Source organism: Oryctolagus cuniculus, chromosome 11 (assembly GCF_051225735.1).
Source record: "Oryctolagus cuniculus isolate XC-2025 breed Fujian yellow rabbit chromosome 11, ASM5122573v1, whole genome shotgun sequence".
Lineage (NCBI taxonomy): Eukaryota > Metazoa > Chordata > Mammalia > Lagomorpha > Leporidae > Oryctolagus > Oryctolagus cuniculus.
In genome coordinates, this window is record NC_142877.1 from 21,907,222 (window position 1) to 21,929,544 (window position 22,323).

The window sequence follows — 22,323 nt, forward strand, 5'->3', positions numbered from 1 at the left end:
TGACAACCCCAGCCCCTGTGCTAGGATTCTTCAGGCTGCAGAGGGAAGTTCCATTCTCTCTCTGGTTTCAGGACAAACACATTTTGGGAAGTACTGTTCCATTTCCCAGAGAAAGAAGCTGAGGCTGAAAGACATAGAGGGACCTGGCCCAAATCCCCAGCAATAAGTAGCTAATTGAGGAATCACATCCATGTCCTGTGGTTAAATCCACAGCCTCCTCCCCACCCTGTTACCCTGCCTCCTCCACAGGGAGGCTGTGGCCAGCTCCTCACAGCCACCATGGGCTCTGGAGCCAAGGCTGCCCCTGTGGAGGAAGGCCTCCCAGGGAATGATCAGCCCATTCATAATCCTTCTGGAACACAGCCATGTGCAAGGTTAGATTTGCAGTGTGCATTAACCTGGAGAATTAATCAGCATTGTAAGAACTAATTATTCAGGGGCCAGCACTGTGGCGCAGCAGGTTAAAGTCCTTCTGGCCTGAAGCGCCAGCATCCCATATGGGCACCAGTTCTGGTCCTGGTTGCTTCTCTTTCAATCCAGCTCTCTGCTATGGCCTGGAAAAGCAGTGGAAGATGGCCCAAGTCCTTGGGCCCCTGCACCCATTTGGGACACCTAGAAGCTCCTGCTTCCTGGCTTTGGATTAGGGCAGCTCTGGCCATTGGGCCATCTGGGGAGTGAACCAACAGATGGAAGACCTCTCTCTCTGTCTCCACCTCTCTCTGTAACTCTGTCTTTCAAGTAAATAAAATAAATCTTTAAAGAAGAGAACGAATTACTCAGAGATATCACCCCCTTCCCAAATGGGCTAGTGAAGGAGATGCCCACCACATCCAAGTCCACGGAGACAGGAAGTAGAAGGGTGGGTGCCAGGGAGTCAGTGTTGAAAGGGACAGAGGAAGAGCTGTGGAGACGGACAGTGGTGGCTGCCCGATGGGAATGCACTTCATTCCACCCAACTGTACAGACAGGGTGGTGAATTTTATGTCATGCACATTTTATCACAACTTAAAAAAACATGTACTGGTGAGCAGCCTGCTGAGGAACTGCCTACAGTGAGCCCTAGCAGTTATCAAATTACTTTTTTTTCTCATCCCCACATCTGAACATCACTAAATATTTTAAACTTATTTCTGATGTGTGTTAAATATATACGTGAGTAGTGGCTGACTTACAATCTGCTTATAATTTCTTTTCTTGAAATTCAGGAAACAGAAATAAGAGAAAAAGAATTCAAATAGAAAATAAAGACTAGAGGTGTACAGGGCACAGAACCTTGGGAGAAGCTTAAGAGAGAATGTGTGGGCCGGCGCCGCGGCTCAATAGGCTAATCCTCTGCCTTGCGGCGCCGGCACACCGGGTTCTAGTCCCGGTCGGGGCGCCAGATTCTGTCTCGGTTGCCCCTCTTCCAGGCCAGCTCTCTGCTGTGGCCAGGGAGTGCAGTGGAGGATGGCCCAAGTGCTTGGGCCCTGCACCCCATGGGAGACCAGGATAAGTACCTGGCTCCTGCCATTGGATCAGCGCGGTACGCCGGCTGCAGCATGCCGCTGCAGTGGCCATTGGAGGGTGAACCAATGGCAAAGGAAGACCTTTCTCTCTCTCTCTCTCACTGTCCACTCTGCCTGTTAAAAAAAAAAAAAAGAGAGAGAGAGAGGGAATGTGTGGAGATTAAAAAAAAACTTACGAAAAAAGAACTTTCTAAAAATACATCGTATGACATAGAAAATGGAAAAAAAAAGGTATTTTAATTCCGTTGTCCTATCACAATTACTATTGCATCATTCTATACCAATGCTGCTTAACCACCATGATTTTGGAATGGCAGTCTTAGTAAAAAGTAGCACTGAACCAGGGCATCGTATCTTGCCCATGCGGTGTGACTTTGGGCAAGTCGGTTTACCTGTCTGCTGCATCACCTCTGAAAACAGCCATGACTGCTACCTGCCTCCCTCAGCACAGGGCTCTGTGCACGAGTGTGCTAGAAACAGCTTGCCGCCTTCTGATCAGTATGGAGACCAGTAGTACGCTTTGCAAGTTCTGACATAATTTAAAAACAGAATCACTTGGCTGGCGCCGCGGCTCACTAGGCTAATCCTCCGCCTTGCGGCGCCGGCACACCGGGTTCTAGTCCCGGTCGGGGCATCGGATTCTTTCCCGGTTGCCCCTCTTCCAGTCCAGCTCTCTGCTGTGGTCCAGGAGTGCAGTGGAGGATGGCCCAAGTGCTTGGGCCCTGCACCCCATGGGAGACCAGGAGAAGCACCTGGCTCCTGCCTTCGGATCAGCGTGGTGCGCCGGCCGCAGCAGCCATTGGAGGGTGAACCAATGGCAAAGGAAGACCTTTCTCTCTGTCTCTCTGTCTCACTGTCCACTCTGTCAATAAATAAATAAATAAATAAAGACAAAAAAACAAAAACCAGAATCACTCTTGCAATGCTCTCATTATCACACCCTTAGTTCAACAATGCTCCTGGCTCCTTTGGCTGGGCGGAGCTGTTTGCCTCAGAGCTAACCAGGGATGGTGGCTGCAGATGTAATCCTCCAAATACAAAAAGATCCCAGCTCAGGGTCTTGATACCTGCTGTTCCCAGTCTGCCCTGGACTGTCGCCTTCCCCACCCACACTCAATGGGAACCTCTCAGCACCTACTTGTTGCCTTCAGGGCTCTTAACACACTCAGATGGTATCTGCTTTATTCCTTATCTGCTTGGATGGGGACTCCCAGCTGGAAGGAAGTCAACCTTGGCCCCTGCTCTGCCCCTGGCGCTCTGAGTAGAGAGCGGCTGTCTGGGAAGAGTGGAGGTGGGCTAGGGAGGAGGGAGGGGCGGTCCTGAGGAACCCTAATCCTCTCACCCTGGCCTGTCTGCATGCACGGCTGTGCGGCCCCTTTGAAGAAGCTGCTGAGGCAGCAGTGGTGGAGACTCTATCGGGAGCTGTCAGAAAGCTCGACCCCGCCCTCTCCCCCCCAGCACAGGCTGCAGGCAGCAACACCTCCTAACTGCTACCGCACTCCTTTACAGCCACGTCAGGAAGCAAGGAAGTTCCGGGGCAGGCTAGAACATCACGTCTATCACAGCCCCCCCACCCTCCCCAAAAAAATGGTCCAGATAGAGTGATGACCCTGCAGTGAAACCCCAGGTCTGGGGCCTGCACTGTGGCGTAGTGGACAAAGCTGCCTCCTACAGTACCACCATCCCATATGGGCACCTGTTCTAGTCCCGGCTGCTCCTCTTCTGATCCAGCTCTCTGCTATGGCCTGGGAAAGCAGAAGAAGATGGCCCAAGTCCTTGGGCCCCTGCACCCACATGGGAGACCCAGAAGCAGCTACTGGCTCCTGGCTTCTGACTGGCCCAGCTCTGGCCGTTGCAGCCATCTGGGGAGTGGACCAGCAGATGGAAGAACTTTCTCTTTCTGCCTCTGCCTCTCTGTAATTCTTTCAAATAAATAAATCAGAAAAAGAAAAAAGAAAAAAAAGAAAAGAGAGGCAGGAGGGAGGCAGGAGGGAGGGGGGGAGGGAGGGAGGAAAAGCAGCTCCAGGTCGGTGTGCAGGACAGATGCTGGTGGTTCTGAGCAGTCCTTCCCAGAAGACCTTAGCTGTCCCAGGAGGCCCATCCCCTCTCCTCCACAAAGTCCATCCTCCTGGGCCTACTTGGCTTAGGGGCCCTTCAGTGTCACCTCCTCTCTAAAGCCTGCCTTAGTTCACTCCATGTTCCCCATCAGAGCCCCGCACTCAGCCAACAGTCATCACAAGGTAAGACTCCCCTCCAAACAGCTCCCCCACGTCTCTCCAGGCATGGGACACACACAGTCTTCAGCTCCATCGTCTTTTCTCTCCGACCCCCCAGCCCTGAGATTTCTGAAGTGCCTCCTCTGTACGTCTGTAGGCACTGTGCTTGTTTCACACATCCTGTCATCCTTACCCTGAGACTACAAACAGGTGTTATCTCTATTTTGCAGGTGAAGAAACGAAGGCCCAGAAAGGTAAAGCACTTGCCCAAGGGCTCAGAGCTTGAGGGTGGGGGGCAGTCCAGGACTGAACCCAGCAGACTGAGCCTAGCGCTCCTCTCGTAACCACAGGTCCACATGGCTGCTGGGATGCAGGCTTCTCGTTGATGTGCTTGTTATTTTCCCTCATGTCAAGGGAGCAGCAAGGCTGGTGTGGCTCCCTGATGTAGTCACCTACTGTGCGCTCAGCAGGTGCCATCAGGGGCCCTGTGACTGTTCAGGAATGTGGGATATAAAAAGCCTATTTGTTGAAATAACAGAACTGATAGCATATCTACACTGGCTGGTCTGAGAGTTTCCTTAGAAAAAAACAGAGTAGGAACCTGAGATCCCAGTCAGTTAGATAACAGCTAAGCTTTGAGAAGCACAGGCCAATCAAAGCTGGTGCTGATACTCTCACTAGCTTCCAGAAACAAAAATCGATTCCATGGAAAGCAGAATTAGAAGGAACTCCCACTTGCTGAAAAACATGGGGAATCTGACAGCCAGAGTAGGGAAGGGTCTTGCCCAAGGCCACCCATAAATTCACTGACAGCAGAGGGGAGAAGCCACGGTCCCTGCCTCCCCCACTTCCCCCATTTCTTGTCTTCTCCAAGTCCCTGAGATGGGGCCTGAAATCAAGGCAAAAAAGGATAAGGCTTTCAGGCTACTGGGTCCTGAGAGTAAACTGCCATGGGTTAAGTGCCCACAATGAGCAACTGTTCTGAGTCTTCCCAGGCACAGAGCACCAGGGCTTACCTTAGAGAGTGTGAACTGCTTTGTGGAGCTGGATTCAGGAAGCCAGGATTTCTCCCCCAGGCCAGCATGGGCCCAGCTCCAGCTGAGCCCTACGCCGGAAGAATGGGAGTTTAAAAGGCAGTAGCTTCTCACCTGGGCCCGGGCCGGGCCCACACCCAGGTGAGGCTGACTTCACCTGGGAACCTGTCCCACTGGCTGTCTCCCAGACAGCAGCAGCCCGGCCTCCTGGACGCCACCACCACCGCCTGTCTGTAGCCTGGCGCCTCTCCCCACAGGGCCCCACCCAGCCCCAGCCAGGCCTTCAGAGCAAGGGGGGCAGTGGGAAGGGAAGAGGCTGGCTCCTCTCCTAGTGAGGCCAGCTCGGCTGAGTTCCCCAGAGCGTCCCAGCCTGGGCTGGGTCTGAAGCAGCTGCTTCCTGCTTTGCTGTTTCTTTCACTTTGGTTTTTAACCCCAAACTGAAACTAGACTGGGACGACGTCAGAAGGATGGTGAGAGCGAAGGCCTGGGCGAGCTGACCACCTGGCTTCTCGTCCTGGTAAGTTTAGACTCACAGGGAAACCTGAGAGGTCTTCAGCTCCGGGACCCGGTTTTCCCACTGGTAAAACGGGAGGAAGGAGCTAGGCCAGTGATTTTAAACACCGTTTAGACAGAACTTCCCCTTCCTCGTCCCTGCCACCAAGGGGTTTGAAAAGGAGCTGCAGAGGACGCATGGGGACTGTTAAGGGCCACGCTGTGGGCTTGGGGAAGGAAGCAAAGCTCAGGCAGCACAGCAGACACCCAGCTGGTCTGCTGAACTACCTGTCCTGTCTGCCATCTGAGCTCCGAGTGGGGCTGGAGGCCTTAGCGACCCAGGGCAGAGCAAACTCAGGAAGTCCCTGCGTATGATTTCCTAACCCTGTCCTGGAACAGCAAGAGACGACACCTAGCAACAGCTGCCCTAAAACCCCCAGCCTGAGGGCTGACCAGACTGGAAGCAGCCCACCCAGGATTGGTGCAAACCTGCTGATCCCAGTGGACCCCCTGGCTAAGACCACTATTGTCTATCTTAACGATGCTTGCCATGGGCTGGCTTACCAAATCTTCCCAATAGCTCAGCGACAGGGAGATGGCAGGACTGAGCCTCTGACCACTCAGATGAGGAAACTGAGGCCCAGAGAAGGGCAGGGACATAGTGACCCAGCCAGTCCTGGGATTCGGAAGCTCAGTAAATATTTGAATGAGCTCACTCGCCCGGCTGTTGCCAAGCAGGTGCAGCACACACCAGAACAGCTCCTGAAGGAGGACTCTGAGTGGGAGGGGGCAACGCACCTCCCTGGAATTCAGTCACAGACCTGTTCCCAGGTAACAGTGTCTCCTCCCCTTTCCTGGGTCCACTCCCGTCTCCCCTCCAGCCTGTTCCTTCTCTTTACTCCTCACTTCCTTCCATCTGTATTTGACTCTGGAGACACTTCCTTGGTGGAGCTGAGTGACATCGGCCAACCTGTTTCCCTCTCTGGGCCTTGCCTCCTATGCTGACTTGTAGACTGGATTAGAACAGTGTGTTTTTTTTTTTTTTTTTTTTTTTAAACCAAGAAAATGAATTTGAATCTGTGGTGTTTTAAGAAAACACATTTCTGGGGCCTGTGCTGTGGTGTAGCAGGTAAAGCCGGCAGCTGCAGTGCCAGCATCCCATATAGTCGCCGGTTCGAGTCCCGGCTGCTCCACTTCCGATCCAACTCTCTGCTATAGCCTGGGAAAGCAGTGGAAGATGGCCCAAGTCCTTGGGTCCCTGCACCTGTGGGGGAGACCTGGAAGAAGCTCCTGGATTCTGGTTTTGGATCAGCACAGCTCCGGCCGTTGTGGCCAACCAGGGAGTGAACCAGCAGATGGAAGACCTCTCTGTGTGTCTCTCTCTCTCTGCCTCTCTATGGCTCTGACTTTGAAATAAGTAAATCTTAAAAAAAAAATTAAAATTTCAGAATAGAAAAGGCAACTTGGAAATACGTGACAACACACAAGTGCGCAGGCTCAGACACGGCAACCCCCCAGACAGGTGAGGAAGTGTGTCCCGCAGCACTGCCGACAGCACTGACACTGGACAACCTAACCGGCCCTGAGCAGAGCGCGGGAGGAACCATCAGGGATCCATCCGCGGTAGGAGACACACTCACGAGAAGAGGCGGCGTGGACAACAGAGACAGGCTCACGAAAGAAGGCCCGGCACAGAGGAGCCTGAAGAGAACCTGTTGCCGCGTGTGTACGGAAAGGGGCGCGATGGACATGGCCGCCCCACGTGCTGAGCGGTTCTGGAAGGGAACATCAAGACTGGTCAGAGATTATCCAGGCTTCTAGGTGGGTGAAAGACTAATTTTTCATTGGTTATTTTAAACAAGGTTTGAAAAACTTAACCTCATACATAGATTGCTTTTTTCCAATAAAAATCCAATTTTTACCACCAATAAAACAACTCAAGCAAAGAGTACCAAGATATTCAGAGTGTCCATTTGAGTTTCCAATCTAGCTTCCTGCTAATGTGCCTGGAAGATGGTCCAAGTGCTTGGGTCCCTGCCACCCCCCAGGAGACATGGATGGAGTTACCAGCTCCTGGCTTTGGTGTGGACCAGCCTGGGACATCGCAGTCATCTGGAGAACAAATGAGCAGATGAAAGATTGATCTCTAGCTCTCTGTTGCTCTGCCTTTCAAGCAAATAAGCAAATTTTAAAAACTAATTATTAAAAAAATGTACTGAGAGACCCTTCCTCCTAGGTCTCAGGCATCTCACTCCGGGTGGGGGAAGGACCCAGGCACCCAGATTCTGAAGTTTTCCCAAGGGCAGCTAGTCCAGTTCCACACAGCAGGTGGGCAGCCTCTGAGAACAGGAGACAACCCGGACTCTGTAGGGCTCCAGGGTACTGAGGGGGCTGGGGGGCAGTAACAGGGAAGACTCTGAGGAAAAACTTGGTCTTGAGGCATAGCAAGGATTTGAAGGTGGCTTTGAGTGGTGAACACACACGGCTAGTACACGAGGGTTCCTACCAGGAAGGACTGGGGAAATTAAGACAGGCTGGTGAGAGAAGGGGAAGGAATGCCTCCCTCAATATGCGATCCTGGCAAGCCCCAGCTCCGTCCTAGCTTTTGTTCCAACTCAGATGTGAGGGGGCTGGGCCAGAGTCCATTCCAGACCTGCTATACTAGGACCTGTCTTTATTTTGTATCATCTAATATTAAAGGAGGCAGAAGGGTCCTCAGCTCAGCACATGGTCGCAATGCTCCACACCTGTGAAGACTGTAATCAAATATTTGGAGGCTTAAAAACCTCAGGCCAGGATCTTAGGCAGAACAGCCCTTGGGAGACCCTCCCCACCCCCCAGGGAGGAACAGATGGCCTTCTGCTGAGATGGCCTTCCTTACTTTCTTGTTAATAATTAACTCATGGGGCAGGCACTTAGCCTAGTGGTTAAACGACTCCCATAGACTGCCTGGGTTTGATCCCAGCTTTCTGCACAAGTAGCCCCTGGTAGGCAGCAGCGACGGTTCAAGTAACTGGGCTCCTGCTGCCCACACAGGCCACCTAGAGTGAGATTCCAGCTCCCAGCTGTGGCCTGGCCCAGCTCCGGCTATTGCAGGCACTTGGGGAGCGGACAGGCGAACAGGAATTCTCTCAAATAAATACTTTAAAATTATTACTGAAGACCGCTTTTGTTACCTAGAAGTCCAATTTGGAGAGACGTGCACTTGGCCTGCTTTACCAGGATGTTCTAGGCTGGGGGCACAGGCCCAAACCAAGGGGTCTGCAGTGGGATGAACAAAGGGTCAGAAGCCCAGGGTGGATCCTGGCTATGTCATGATGGAGGGCGAACTCTGACTGTCCTGCACATCAGTGTATCCCCGGAGCCAGCTCTGCTCAACAAACATTTGTTGAACAAATGAGGAGCTCAGTGAGCGCGACCTTGGGCAGGCACTTTCTGTGGGTGAACCACAGCGCCTCCTCTGGAGAATGAGGATGACCTCCTAGGGTTGTAGCAAGGATCTGCTGAGATAATGTGGATGCAAGTGCTTTGCAAATCAAAGCACACTAAGCAAATAGTAAGGATCCAGAACCAACAGGCCGAAAACAAAATAGAAAGAACGGACATATGCAAGACTGGGCAAATTTACAAGAAAGCACCTGGCAAGTGGTAATCAAATGCATTAAAACAGTTGAAAAGGGCAGCACAGGGCACACCAGGCCACTGTTCAATGACCCAGTGATATGTCTCAGACTGTCTCTGCTCCAAAGGAGCACCAAAACCCCTCTTTAAAACCTTTGCCCATATTTTGATATGGTCACAGTTCCAACAGTATCTTACATGTATGTGGGCTCAGAGAGGAGGTGCTAAAGCAGACTGGCCTTGGGACATTGGGAGTATTTATGGAGGCAAAGGAGGACTAGGGTGAGGGGTACATGGAGGCTGTGCCTGCATGTGGTTGCTCTGCCTCCTGACAAAATTTGAGCTCAGGGGCCGGTGCTGTGGCACAGCGGGTTAATGCCCTGGCCTGAAGCGCTGGCATCCCATATGGGCGCCGGTTCGAGACCTGGCTGCTCCACTTTCTGTCCAGCTCTCTGCTGTGGCCTGGAAAAGCAGTAGAAGATGGTCCAAGTCCTTGGGCCCCTGCACCCACGTGGGAGACTGGGAAGAGGCTCCTGGTTTCGGATGGGCGCAGCTCCAGCCGTTGCGGCCATCTGGGGAGTGAACCATCGGATGGAAGACCTCTCTCTCTCTGCCTCTCCTCTCTCTGTGTAACTCTGACTTTCAAATAAATAAATAAATCTTTAAAAAAAAAGAAAATAAAAATTTGAGCTCAAGGCCATGTATGCTGCATACAGAGCAGAGGATAATGACTGGTTGTGGGCCTTGGCCAGATCATTAGTCTCTTAGATGCAGAGACTAATGGCTCTCACAGTGGCCACTTGGTAAGTGTCAATTCCCCACATCTTCCCTCTGTCCACTGCATATCCCTGGCTGCAGCCTGTGAGACTGCACCTGTGCTCCACCACCAGGCTCTCCTGCACTAATCAGCACTGTGGGACAAGTACCTGCCTGCCTCTCTAAGTGACTAATGCCTCTGGCTTGGCCCAGGAACAGTCTCTCTGCAGGGGCTGAGAATTCCAATGGGTTCAGTCATGGATGTGCCCACCGTTGGGACTGGACACACACAGCACGGCTATGGATTTGTCTTGCAGCCTGCTGTGTAAAATTGCTGGCATGAAGGTCCCTTGCTCCTCTGAGTCTCCCACCTTGAAGAAATTCTAAGCTGGCATGCTAATTTGTCCTCAGCATCTTCAGAAAGCAGGGTTTTTGTGGGCTTTAGCAGATGACCTGGTGGGCCTCTAAGTCAAAGGGCAAGAAGGCTCACCCCTCTGGGACCCTAACAGCAGGAGTTCCCCTGCCAAGAATCAGGGCTGAACTACGGGAAAAGCCAGCGTTTGGAGACAGCCAGCCTTGGATCTGAGCCACAGTTTCCTTATCGGTACAATGGGGTAAGTCCACCTGCCTCTGGCTAGTTGGACAGATTTCATGAGGGCATCGGTGGGGCCCCGGCACTGAGCCTGGCATACAGCAGGTGCACAAGCCAAGTGCTCAGACTGCCGCTTCTGTCCCCAAACCAGCAGCATCACCATCCTCCCCTCTGGCCCACCAGGCTCGGGCAGCTTTCCTGAGGGAGCACTACATCCTCTGGCTTTTCCCAAATGGCTTTTCCCATGGGCCCCGCCCGAGCCTCACCCACTATCTCATCTGAATGCCTGCAAGGCCTCCTCCCTGCTGCCATGTCATTTTATTTATTCCAGTTCACCCAGCCTGACTCATCTTCTTGAGAGAGTCCCCCTCTTGTGCTAGCCCTGCTCTAAAGCCTTCCATGGCTCCCCAAGGCCTTGGCTTCTCAGCTGACGCTCGATGCTGCCTAAGCCTCCTGGCCTCACAGACTGTCCAGGCCACCCCACGCCCAACCCAAGGCACATCAGCAAAACCAGCATAACTGTTTCCCAAAACTCAGTCCCCTTCCAGCCCTCCCCTCCTGCCCCCGCCCCCGCCCCCTGCCTCTGAACACACCACTTCCCGCAACGCCAGCCCCACCCTCTGCCTCTGCAGATCCAGTCCCCTCAAAGGGCTCTTGTTTGCTCCGCTCACTCGCACTGCTTCCTTCTCAGACAATGCTTTTCCTCAGCAGACACTTAATTACAGACTGTCACACAGTCTCGCATAATTGTAGGCCTTGTCTCCCTGTCAGACCTAAGTTCCCAGGGGCAGACGCTTGGTCTGTGCCTCCCCATTCTCTCAGAGCCAGGCCCAGGGCTGGGAGGACGGGCCTCTGGTAATGCTTTCCAAGTCCAATTCAGCGCTGGGCTAAGCTGAGTATAGCTGGGACTACCTGGGACCGCTTCTCTTGCCCTTGTCCTACTAGGTGACCGTTCACTGGCCACACCAGGCCTCGGTGCACCTGTTCTCCACCACTGATCCAGGCCAGCGACGTCCAGAAACCAGAGAGAACCCGGGTTGGGGAGAAGGTGCTCTGACTGTAGCCTGGCCCTGGCATTGGTCATGTGCTGGGACCCCACACGCTGAAACAAGAACAATCATCTCCTAGCTCTAGAGTTGGAAGTTTATTTACGCTGACCTTGGTCTCCAGAAATGGGTGACGAGGAACACCGCTGACTCCAGTACAGACTGAGCGAGGAAAGGAAGCCAGACCGAGAAACCCGGGAGCTGGAGAGGTGTTCACGCCACACGCGTCATCAACCTCATCAAACGCCTGTCAACAACTGGATTTCATTCCTGTTCTGTGTTCAGTGCCCCAGCCCTCACCCTGGCCGGGTTCAATGGGGTCTGCTGCCAGGACTAAGTCAGGGGAGGGTGACCTGCTTCTGGAAACAAACAGAATATAGGAAATAGGAAACAGTCCCATTCAAAATGGAGGCGATGATGGTGGTGACTGCCACCTCTTACGGCCACCTATGAGGTAGGTGTTTCCACCCAAATCTGACAGGGCAGAAACCCGAGGCACCGACAGCTGCTTAACCCAAAGTCACAGCAGGGACAAGTCAGGCCATCGTCCAAACCCAGGGCACTCCCAGTTCAGCTTTCCCTATGGTGCAGCCGACAGGCTCTCCCTCTCCACACCACAAACCTCTGGAGGGCTGGTTTACAAGTAGATTCCTGCCAGACCTGCCCCATGAGGCTCCCTGGGAATGGAGCTCACGGATCTGAACTTCATGTATGAGGAAACTGAGGCGCAGAGAGGGGACGTGATCCGCCAGAGTCCGCTTCCAGCAGGTGTGGGCCTAGGACTGAACTCACGGCGCCAGCCCTCCCACAGGAAGAGGCATTTGGCAGTGTGGGCCTCTAAAGGAAGAAGGGGCACCAGAGGGGGCCAGGCAACAACCTCCCAATGTGGCCGAGTCCGGGGAGGGAAGAAACGGTGCCCCTCTGCAGCCTTCCCCTGACAGCGCAGGGAAACACATGCTGAGCCCACCGGCGCTTCTGCAAGAAAAGCCTGTTGCGTGGCAGCTACGACCGACAGGTCTCTGGCCGTGGTTCCTGCTGAGAATGACAGCGCCGGGACGGGGAGGTGGGGGGGTGGTGACTCAGTCCCCGGCCAGCCCCGCCCCATGTTAGCCTCCTAAATCTGAGATGAGCTCAGAGACTGAGGAAATGTCAAGTAAATCCTTGCAGAACAGATGCCAGACCCAGAGAAGGCGGCCTAAGGTGTAGGCGACCAGGCAGCAGCAATAAACGTGGAGAAAAGCTGTGGGCTGTGGGGATGGAAGTCAGGAGGCTTGGGTTCCAAGCCTGCCAGACATTGCTGTGGGACCGTGAGCAGGTTCCTGCCCCTCTCTGGGGCCCCCACGTCTTCATTCACCTGAGAACTGGAGAGAACTCCACTGGCTCCTGACTTCCTTCCGAGACGGTTGTGAGGAACAATGCTCAGGAAAGAGCCTGGCAGAGGACACAATGCCTCACACAGCTCCTGAGATTACAGGGTTATTCCTATTGTTACCACAACAGCCAGAAGGTGCTTTCCTTTTACCTGAACCCCAACTACAGGGGGCGGAAAGACAGGCTGGGCCTCTGTCTGTTCCACAAAGAAAAAGTGACCCAGATATTACTGGGAGAGGAAAGATCACATTTATTAAGTGCCTAGTGTACCAGCTATTTTAAAATATATAATCTTTCTTAATCCCCAACATCCTTTAGCATAAATATGATCATCTTTAGTCCAGATAAGGAAATTGATGTTCAAAAAAAGAAATTTGCAGCAAGGGTGGTTAAGCTGCTGCTCTGAATGCCCGCATCCCATTCTGGAATTCTTGGCTCTGTTCCCAATGTTAGCTTCTTGCTAATGCGCCCCCTGGAAGGCAGCAGGTAAGTGACACCTCAAGTATCTGGGTCCCTGCCACCCAAGCTGAAGAAAACGCACCGAGTTCTCAGCCCCGGGCTTCAGCCTGCCCAGCCCCCGTTATCATGGGCATTTGGGGAATGAACCAGCAGACAGCAGATCTCTCTTTGCCTTGCAAATAAATAAATAAAAATAATTTTAAAAACGTGCCCAAGATTACACAGGGAATGAATGATGGAGATTAAGAGCTCACACCGCTTCCATACTCTTCATACAGTTTGCAAGAGGCAGAAACATCTGCCTAGCAGAGACTCGGCTCAAATGCCCCCCCCCCCCCATTTCTCCTCCTCCTGGAAGCCTACCTAACCCCAAGCACAGCACCAGCACACAGGTGGCACTCGGCACCCTGTCCCCTGCTCTGTGATGAGGCTCACTTCGGAAAGGCAAGCTGAGACACAGCGGTGGTCTCTGAGTTACCTCAGAATCCTCAAAATGTCAGAGCCAGAAGGACCCAAGAGATCAGTCACACGAGGAGGGAAAGCAAGGCTCAGAGAGAGGACAGTAGCTGCCTGAGGGATTCTGTAGCTCAGAACCAGCCTTGGGAGAATAGTTATTCCGTTTTTATAGACAGGAAGCCCAAGGGAAAGTGACCTCCCTGAAAGCGGGTGAGTTGTGGGCACCAGAACCTGGACTGCTCACTTCCAGGTGAGGGACCAGGCCTCTCCTCCTCTGAGTAGTCCATGCCTTGTGCCAAGCACAGGGCAGATGGCGAAACGTCAGTGGATGTCAGACTGTCACATATGGGGCACGGAACACCAGCACAGTGGGGACTTCTTCAGAGGCGGTGCCTGGCTCAAAGCTGCTCCTGCACTCCAGGACCCCAGCCCTCTGGGTGGTCTTTTTCTGCGGGGGCCTTTGTTCCCTTCTACTGGGAAGCACGGGGGTAGAGACCACAACGACAAACTGACTTCCCAAGTGCCACCGTCCAAGCAGGGCCTACCCTTAAGCAACAATGGGATGGTGCAAACTGACTCCCAGCACACACCTCTCACCAGGCATACTTGCTTATCTTTATAAACTAAGAGCAACCAGAGATTCGGGCATGAAAAAGAGGCAGCTGTCGCTCTGCTCCACTGGAAGCCCAGGTGTGCTTCTGAATGACCAGGTAGCAAGTGGAGTGGAGGATAAAGGACCTGGTGTGATGCTGGCCTGGATTCTATCTCCGCTCTAGCAGGGACTAGCACCGCACCCACGGGGTTAGCCACTCTCCCTCTTGGCGGCTCACAAAGCAAGGACGTGTTTCATTCGATCTTGGGCAGCCCACCGGGCCAGCAGACACGGATTATGTCCCTTTTAGGAATGGGGAAATCGAGGCTTGGCGAGGTAGAGGGGCTCACTCAAGGACACGTGCTCCGAAGCCGGCAGAACCGAGGCCCCACTGCCCAAAGGCATGCTCAAGGGTGGCAGATGAACAGTTCCACGCCCTGCTTGCTTGAACAGCCAGCAAGGGCAAAGCAGCACAGACCCTCCCTCCCCTGCCCGTCCTAGTGGCCTGCAAAGTTCTGGCCACAAACCCCACAGCCCAGCTGCCTAGCAGGCCGCACCCCCCCTGCAAAATATCATTACTCAAGTTGGCAAGCACGCAGCCCCCTCCGCCCCCACCCCAGCCCGTCTAAAACACCCCAGTGATATCACATCCTGCCGGCTCCAAAATAGCCCAGGCCTGCCCACAAGCAACCACCAAGTGCCAGGCCATGCAGGGCCAAGCGGGCAGGGATGCCCGGCCCACGGCACCTTCCACACACTCAAGCACTAAAGCAGAAGCCTCAGAGCAGGAAGCCCCCCCCAAACCCGGTCCCCCCCTGCCCCCTTTGTGGGGAGGCCCCAGCGCCAGCCCCTGCCCCAGCGCCAACCCCATGGAGCCTCGGCCGCGGCCAGCCTGCGGGCGACTCCGGCCCGACCCGGACACCCCACCACTCACATTGCTTCAAGAGCTCCAGACACAAAGCCATGAGGGCCGGATGGGGTCAGAGACCCAGAGAGCCGGCAAAGACAGAAAAAGGGAGAAGGAGAAAACAAGGGAGCAAGAGAGAAGGGGAGACAAGGGGCAGGGCGGAGAAGCACGGGGGCCAAGAGCCCCAGGCAGGGCAGCAGGCTCACAGGGGGACCCCTGAGCCAGACACCGGCTCCGAGGGGCAGGGAGGGCGAAGCAGGGGCCCCGAGCCAGAGAAGCGGGGTGCTGGGAGAGAACAGGAGACAGCCAAGGGACAAACCAAGGCAAGGCAGAGGGGAGCTGGGGAGCCACGAGGGGTCCCAAGGCGAGGCCCCCAAGGGATCTGAGAGGTCCCAGTGGGTCTGGGGGATTCTCGGAAGAAGGAGAAGCCTAGGAGAATGGGAGCCCAGAGCAGGCAAGACCCCAGGAACTTGGGGCACAGATAGAAAGGAGCACCCCAAAGGAGGCGGACAGACCCAGGGGGACCTCTGTGCTGTGGGTCAGTGGAAGGTATTCTGAGGGAGAGGCCCCCAAAGATGTGGGGGCGCCCGGAGGAGGCGGCTCTGAGGTCTGAGAGGGGCGCTACGCCGGGGCCCCGAGACCGGGGAGCGAGGGAGGGGCTGCGAGGAGCGCCAGGGCAGAGACAAAGAGACAGCGAGCCGGGGAGAGACAAAGCGGACCGAGCGGGGACTCGAGCCGGGGGGCGGGCGGCCGCACGGAAGGACGGAAGCGCGGGGGGCGGCGGGCGGGCGGGCGGACGGACGGACGGACGGACGGACGGACGGACAGACGGGGAAGAGGGCGGGGGCAGGGTAGGGCCGGGCGGGGGCGGTGCCCGTCTCCTCGCGGGGCCGCGGCTGCTCCGGGCGGCGCTGGGCGGGCCCCGGGCGTCCGGGCTGAGGAGGCGGCGGCGGCGACGACGTGGACCAGACAGACGGACGGAGTGACGGACGGACTGGCGGCAGCTGCGGCCAGCGGCGGGCACTCACCCTCCTCCCTCACGCGGCCCGGCCCGAGGCTCCGGTTTTGTACGCCCGAGGGGCGGGGCCTCCGGGTTAAAGCCCCGCGTCAGCCCCGCCCCGCCCCGCCCCCCGCGTCAGCCGCGCGCGCGTCGCCGGGGACTCCCGGGTTGGGGACGCGCGCAGTCCGCTCGGCACGTGGCCCGGCGCGCGCGCGCGGCTGGGTCGGTGCGCAGGCGCGCGGGCCGCTCGCTCCAACCCACGCCCAAGCCGGCGAGACGGGAAGAGAGCGCGCGCCCACGTCGGCACGCGCATGCCCGAGCACGGCGGCGGCGGCGGCGGCGGTGGCGGCGGGGAGGGGGGGGCTCCGCCCCTCAAACCGCCCCGCCAAACCGGTTCCAGCTGGAACGCGACGCATGCTCCGTGCGGGAGGCCGCCCGGGGCGGGAGTTCTCAAGAGTTGGCCCCTGGCGACACCTCGCTGAGACGGGGTAAACTGAGGCCCAAGAGAAGCAGCCTGAGGTGGGCTTCTCGACCCCGCGTGGTCAGCTTTAACTGCCGAGCCCACAGTTTGCGTTCCAGTCCCGGCCCAACCACGGGCGAGAAGCGCATTCGACTTCCCTCCCTTTCCTTGTGGGCGAAATAGAGCAGCCAGCACGCCCACAAGGGCAGGGGGCGTCGCCCTTGCGCCTCTGCCCCGGCCCCTGCTCACTCGCCTTGCCACCCTCAGGGTGACCCATACAGCTGCCTGCCCCACTCTGCATCTGTTTTCCTCAAATAAAAAGGCCACAAGAAGCCTGGGCAGCTCAGGGTTGTGTGGACTGAAGAGACGACACAGTGTTTCCAGCACCACTGTCCGGACTTGCCATCAAAGTATGGAAATAGCAACAAAAGCAGCAGAGGCTATCAGGCCGTTCTGACGCTGGGCGCTGCACAAAGCGTCAGGGTAGTCTGTGCATCCTATGGCAGTCCCTGGGCTATTCACAGGAAAAAGACAAGGTACACTCAGCAAGGGCCCTAACAGCCCAAGGCGGGGCAGGATATGCCAGGTCCTCCCAAAGTCAAGGACACTCTCCCTCCCGCCACTGCTTCCCCCCTCTCTGGGATACATCAGACCCATCAGTCCCCAGAAGAGAAACTGGACTAAGGCAGGATTTCCCAGATCATGTGGGACGGGTTGGATGGACAGAAGCGCAGGCACCTGGGCCAGAACTCAGGTGGGCTCAATGAGAGTTTGTATTTTACCAAGTTAGAGACCCCTGGGCTAAGGGATTTGGCGGTTGTGATGGTGTTTTAGGTCCTGGAAGCACCTACTGTGTAGGAGGCCCAAGAGCCCCCAGTCTGGCAGGAATCCCTGAGGTGGGGCTCGGACAGGACTCCGAGTTCCCCAAGCCCCAGCCTGGGCTGCAAGTCTCCCCTCCTGGTCATGGAGGGGCTCCTGGGTCTCTCCCAACCAGCCACTGTCCTGCCTTGCTGCCCAAAGATCCCCTCCCATCTCCCTCTGCGTTCAATCCCGTGGGGCGTCCTGTGGACTTGTCCAGCTGTCACCCTCACTGCCGCCCTGGAGGCCAGCTTCATCAGCCTGGCATTACTGTATCACCGCTTCTAGCCCTCAATCAAGGCTCCTCACAAGAGCTTGAGTATTTAAGTTGTAAAAAATGGGGGGCGGGGCGGTGAGTGTTGTGGCACAGCGGGTAAAGCCACCACCTGCAATGCCAGCATCCCATAATGGGTGCCAGTTTGAGTCCTTGCTGCTCCACTTCCCATCCAGCTCCCTGCTCGTGTGCCACCGCACGTGCTTGGGCCCCTGTACCCACGTGGGAGACCCAGATGAGGCTCCTGGCTCCTGCTTTCAGCCTGGCCCAGCCCCCGCTGTTGTGGCCATCTGGGGAGTAAGCCAGCAGATTGAGGATCTCTCTCTTTTTCTCTCTCCCCTTCTCTCTCTAACTCTGCCTTTTACATAAAATAAATCTTAAAACGTAAGAAGTGGTTGTCCCCTCACTGAGAGCCAAAAGCCAAAGTCTTTTCCGTGGCCTGTGGCCAGGCCCAGCCCTCCTCACTGGCTCTGCCCCAGCCATGCTGGCCCCTGCTTCTCCCACACGCCAGGTGCCTTCCTGCCTCCAGCCCTAGCCTGTGTTCACCTCCACAGCACCCACCCTGCCAGCGCTGCCACTGCCCTAACCTTGTGCTGTTTTTCAATAAACTATGCACTTCCTTGGGTTTATTGCTTTGTCCCCTCCACCCCCAATGTACTACCCACGAAGGCAAGGGTTCCCCCTTTGTATCAACAGCACAGCCTGGTCCATAGTCGTTGCTCAATCAAATATCTACTAAGAAAGGGCTGTCAGATCCTTAACTGCCACGCACCTTTGCTAAGGCTGGCGTGGTGGCACGTGGGTTAATCTGTCACTTGCCATGCCAACATCCCATATTGCAGTGCTGATTCAAGTCCTAGCTGCTCCATATCCAATCCAGTTTCCTGCTAAGGCCTATGGGTCTCCCACCAATACGGAGACCAGGACGTAGTTCCTGGTTTCTGGAATCAGCCTGACCAGGCCCTGGCTGTTGTGAGCATGTGGGGAGTGAACCAGCAGATGGAAGACAGCCATCTCTGTTGCTCTGCCTGACTCGTCAAGTCTCCGTCCTGGGGTTGGAGGCCTGCTCACCGGCCCTGGTCACTGTTTCCCCCCAAAGGCTCAGTCACCTGCCTGAAACAGGGCTTAGAACAGTGCCATGCACCCAGCACACAGGAGGCACCTGGTTACCCAGGACCATCTTGGTCCAAGGCTGCCTCTGTCCAGTGCCCTTTGGGGAGAGGTGCCCACTTCAGCAAGAGGAGACACTGGTTCCTCATCACCCACTCTGGGGAGCTCTCCTGGGTCCTCCGCTGCCCTCTGGACCTATGGCTCTTGCCCAAGGCGTGTCCCTTGCCTGGGCCACTATGTCAGAAAACCTCCGTGAAGCTCCTGTGACCACGTGGCTTTATGCAGGTCAGTGCAGCACTCAAGACTGGAAGCTGGCAGATCCACGTGGGAAACGGCCCCATGAGCCCCCCACCAGCTGGGTGACCTGGACCTTGACACCCAGAGCCTCTAGGCTGCAGCTGTCTTTGTGAAACCTCTGTGAATATGTGCCTAGGTATGTGTGTGTGTGTGTGTGTGTGTGTGTGTTGGGTGGACTGGGTTAAGTCAGGGATGGTAGATGTGTGTAACTGTCCTTGCCCAGCAGACATCACTAATTGAAGGCAGCACACTTCTCTGCAAAACTGGATCTCAACCCTGAGCTCCAGGATTCTGAATGACACATGGGTCAGGTCTATTTGCAGTCTCGGGACAGCAGGGTCCTGGAGGCTCCCTTTGCCCTGCCGCATCCTGGGGTCTGGATGTGCTGAGCACACGTGGGTCTGCAGGCAGTGGGCAGAGATTAGGGGGGATTCTAGCCAGGTCTAGGGGCAGGCTTGAGGGACATGGACTGATTACCCTTAGGGAAGTTTGTCAGCCTCCCTTCTCGTGCGAATCAGACAAGAAACAAAGGGAGGGCCGAGCAGCCTGGGCCTTGGATGGGGACAGATGGGAGGTGCACAGGGATCCCCAAACCCAAGCCTCACAACACAGATGGAGAATCTGAGGCCCGGGGAGAGGCAGCGAGCCAGCCAGGGTGACGCAGCAAAGCGCACACTAGAACCCAGGTGCTCCCCTGGCCTGCAGCCTCTCCCAGCTCAGCCCAGCGCCTCAGGCACCACCAGAGTGACCACATGTGTGTGCATGGTGTAGTTCACGTGTGTGTGCACGTGCACACACGCACAGGTGCAGAGAATGCAGTCAGTGGGAGCTTAGGTGCCTCCCAGTGACCCCCATATGTGAGGTCCCTGGGTGATGTCACAGCTTCCCATGTGATCCAGAAGGAGTGGGAGAGACATTGGAGGATGGGGGTGGGGGAGGGCCATGAGAAACTGAGACAGAAGCAGGGATGGAGGGGAGAGAGGGCGAGGCAGGGGAGCTGAAAGAAGGAAGGGAGGAGGGGACAAGGGTGGAGCAGAAGGATCCAGAGAGAGGAGGAAGCAGGATGGGGCGACTCAGGGGCAGTGGCTTCCCCACGACCCCTCCCAGCTAGGTCCTGTGGCTGGGGAGAGGCATGGAGACACCGCCAAGCTACTGTGTCCCCCACCGTCCCAGCTGGAGCCCACCCTGCCTGCCAGTCACCTGCCAGAGCTATTTCTGGAATGTGGAATCTGGGTCAGAGCGGGGGAAGGGTGGTGACGGCAGCACTGGCAGCTGGGGAGCTGCCAGCCCGGGAGTGGCGGGTGGGTGGGTGGTGGGCAGCTCCATGCCCTGCCCAGGCCACGTGAGAGGGGCCAGCCCCTGCCAGGTCCTCACGGCCTCAGCACCCCCTCAGCCACGGCCCCCACCAGCCTGCACACAGCCAGGGCACACCTGTGCCTGGACAGGGGCCGAGAGAGCTCATGCCCTCGGCAACGTAGGGGTGGGTCACTCCCTGGAGGTAGAAACTGAAGAGGAGGGGACTCTTCTGTGCAGTGTGGCCACTGTAGGGAGACCTTGCCCCGGGAGGGTGTGCCCGTGTGTCCAGCTGGAGCGAGGTGGCCGCGGGCCACGTTCCTGTGTACAGCTGGGCCAGTTCTACACTGATGAAAGACTCCACATATGGGAGGGGGTGCCCGTCACAACACAGACACCTCTGAATGATATCATCATTACAACAAGCTCCTGGCACACAGAGACAAAGGATCTCATTCTAATCAGACTGCCCGTGAGGATACGTTTCAGCGGCTGGCAGGAAAAGCGGCTGAGGACCGCCCTTTCTTACCTGGACACAAAGAACCCCGTGGACCAGCCTGGCCAGTCTGGCGGCTTCCGTGTTCCCTGCGAGGGCACTGAGCTCACTGGCTGAGCAGGAGGGGATCGGGGGGGGGGGGGGAGGCAAGGATGCTTGGTTGCTGGGGGGGGGGGGCTGGCAGGGGAACCTTGGGGAGGAGAAGCGTTCAGTGGCCCCAGACTGCTAGAGGCATGATTCCCACACAGGTGTGGTGGCGGCACGAGTCTGGAAGGAGACTCACACGGGTGTGAGCGTGTGTGGAGGGCCATGCTGATGTGAGGTGTATGGACATGAGACTACCAGTAGGCAGTGTTGGCCATCTGTCCTGTCACGCGCAGGTTGAGTACAGGGCTCCATGTATGTCTGTAAGTTGATGTAAGTAGGTGCTTAGGTGTGATGTCTAGGTGAGGAGGAGACCTTGTACACAGTACTTTCTGGACTACCTTGGTTTGGGCTAAGGCCTCAAACTGAGAATAACTGGAGCCTACATCCCTCCCTCCCTTTAAAGCCAAATGTTGGACCACCCCCACTGAACAGGGGTGCTGCGACTGCTGGGGTTATCTACCCCAAATCCTAACCCCAACCTGGCTGTGTGCCAGTCTCTCCCACAAGAGGTAACTGGTTTGGCCAACCGATGCAGCTGCCTTCAACAGGCAGCACCCAGGGTCACTGATCAGGCTGCCTTGGCCCAGCCCTTTCGCCTCCCGCTCATGACCATCCTCTGGCCAAGTTGCAGCCTCGGGCTTCTCTGAACCTGCCCGACGTTAGAAGCACAAGTGAGAGCTGATTAATAAGAGTTTACAACCGGGGCTGGTGCTGTGGCATAGCAGGTGAGGCTGCCGCCTGCAGTGCTGGCATCCCATATGGGCACCCGTTCGAGTCCCGGCTGCTCCACTTCTGATCTCTCTCTCTGCTGTGGCCTGGGAAAGCAGTGGAAGATGGCCCAAGTCCTTGGGCCCCTGCACCCACATGAAAGAGCAGGAAGAAGCTCCTGGCTCCTGGCTTCAGATCAGCTCAGCTCTGGCCGTTGAGGCCATCTGGGGGGTGGGGGTAAACCAGCAGATAGAAGACCTTTCTCTCTCTCTCTCTGACTCTGCCTCTCTGTAACTCTCTACCTTTCAAGTAAATGAGATAAATCTTAAAAAAAAAAAAGTTTACAACTGAACTGTGTCGTAACCGGGTCTTTTGATAAAATGAACATGAAGTGTGTGCAGTGCTGGCTTGAGACTAAATGCTGGGTAAACGGTGCGTATCCCGTGACAGGAGGCTTGAAGACCCCTATTCCGCAGGAATGTGAAGGAGAACGAATGGCTTTGGGCAGGACAGTCCCTGAGCAAAATGCCGGAAGCCACAGCAGGCCCCTTTTGGCTGCACGTGGTAAGGACTGGCAAGCAAGAGCGGAACTTCAAGAAGAACGAGCAGGTCTGCAGGGAGTGTTTAGAGCAG

General features: G+C 56.0%; 1 protein-coding gene and 1 long non-coding RNA gene across 11 annotated transcripts in view; one reads left to right on the forward strand and one right to left on the reverse strand.

The window, feature by feature from the left end:
- The window catches only part of DLGAP4 (DLG associated protein 4), a 173,384-nt gene that overhangs the window by 42,115 nt on the left and 108,946 nt on the right, over positions 1-22,323 (reverse strand). Inside the window, exon 1 of one of the 6 annotated variants that reach the window (XM_089308016.1) lies at positions 16,076-16,230. The exons of 4 other annotated variants lie outside the window; for them this stretch is intronic. Coding sequence is in view for 1 of the 2 variants with exons in the window: in XM_051846131.3 (XP_051702091.1) it covers positions 15,075-15,105 (31 nt within the window). In the remaining variant the exon portion in view is untranslated. Of the gene's footprint in view, positions 1-15,074; positions 16,231-22,323 lie in introns of those variants that run through there. One more of the 6 variants, XM_051846131.3, reaches the window with a different exon arrangement.
- Positions 5,138-11,556, forward strand: LOC149123370 (uncharacterized). 5 transcript variants are annotated; one of them, XR_016216597.1, is made up of 4 exons: positions 5,194-5,272; positions 5,986-6,078; positions 6,696-7,068; positions 9,317-11,556. It is a non-coding gene; the product is annotated as an uncharacterized LOC149123370 (long non-coding RNA). The 5 variants fall into 5 exon arrangements; XR_016216596.1 differs by lacking the exon at positions 5,986-6,078 and having other exon boundaries at positions 5,138-5,272; XR_016216595.1 differs by lacking the exon at positions 9,317-11,556 and having other exon boundaries at positions 6,696-9,197.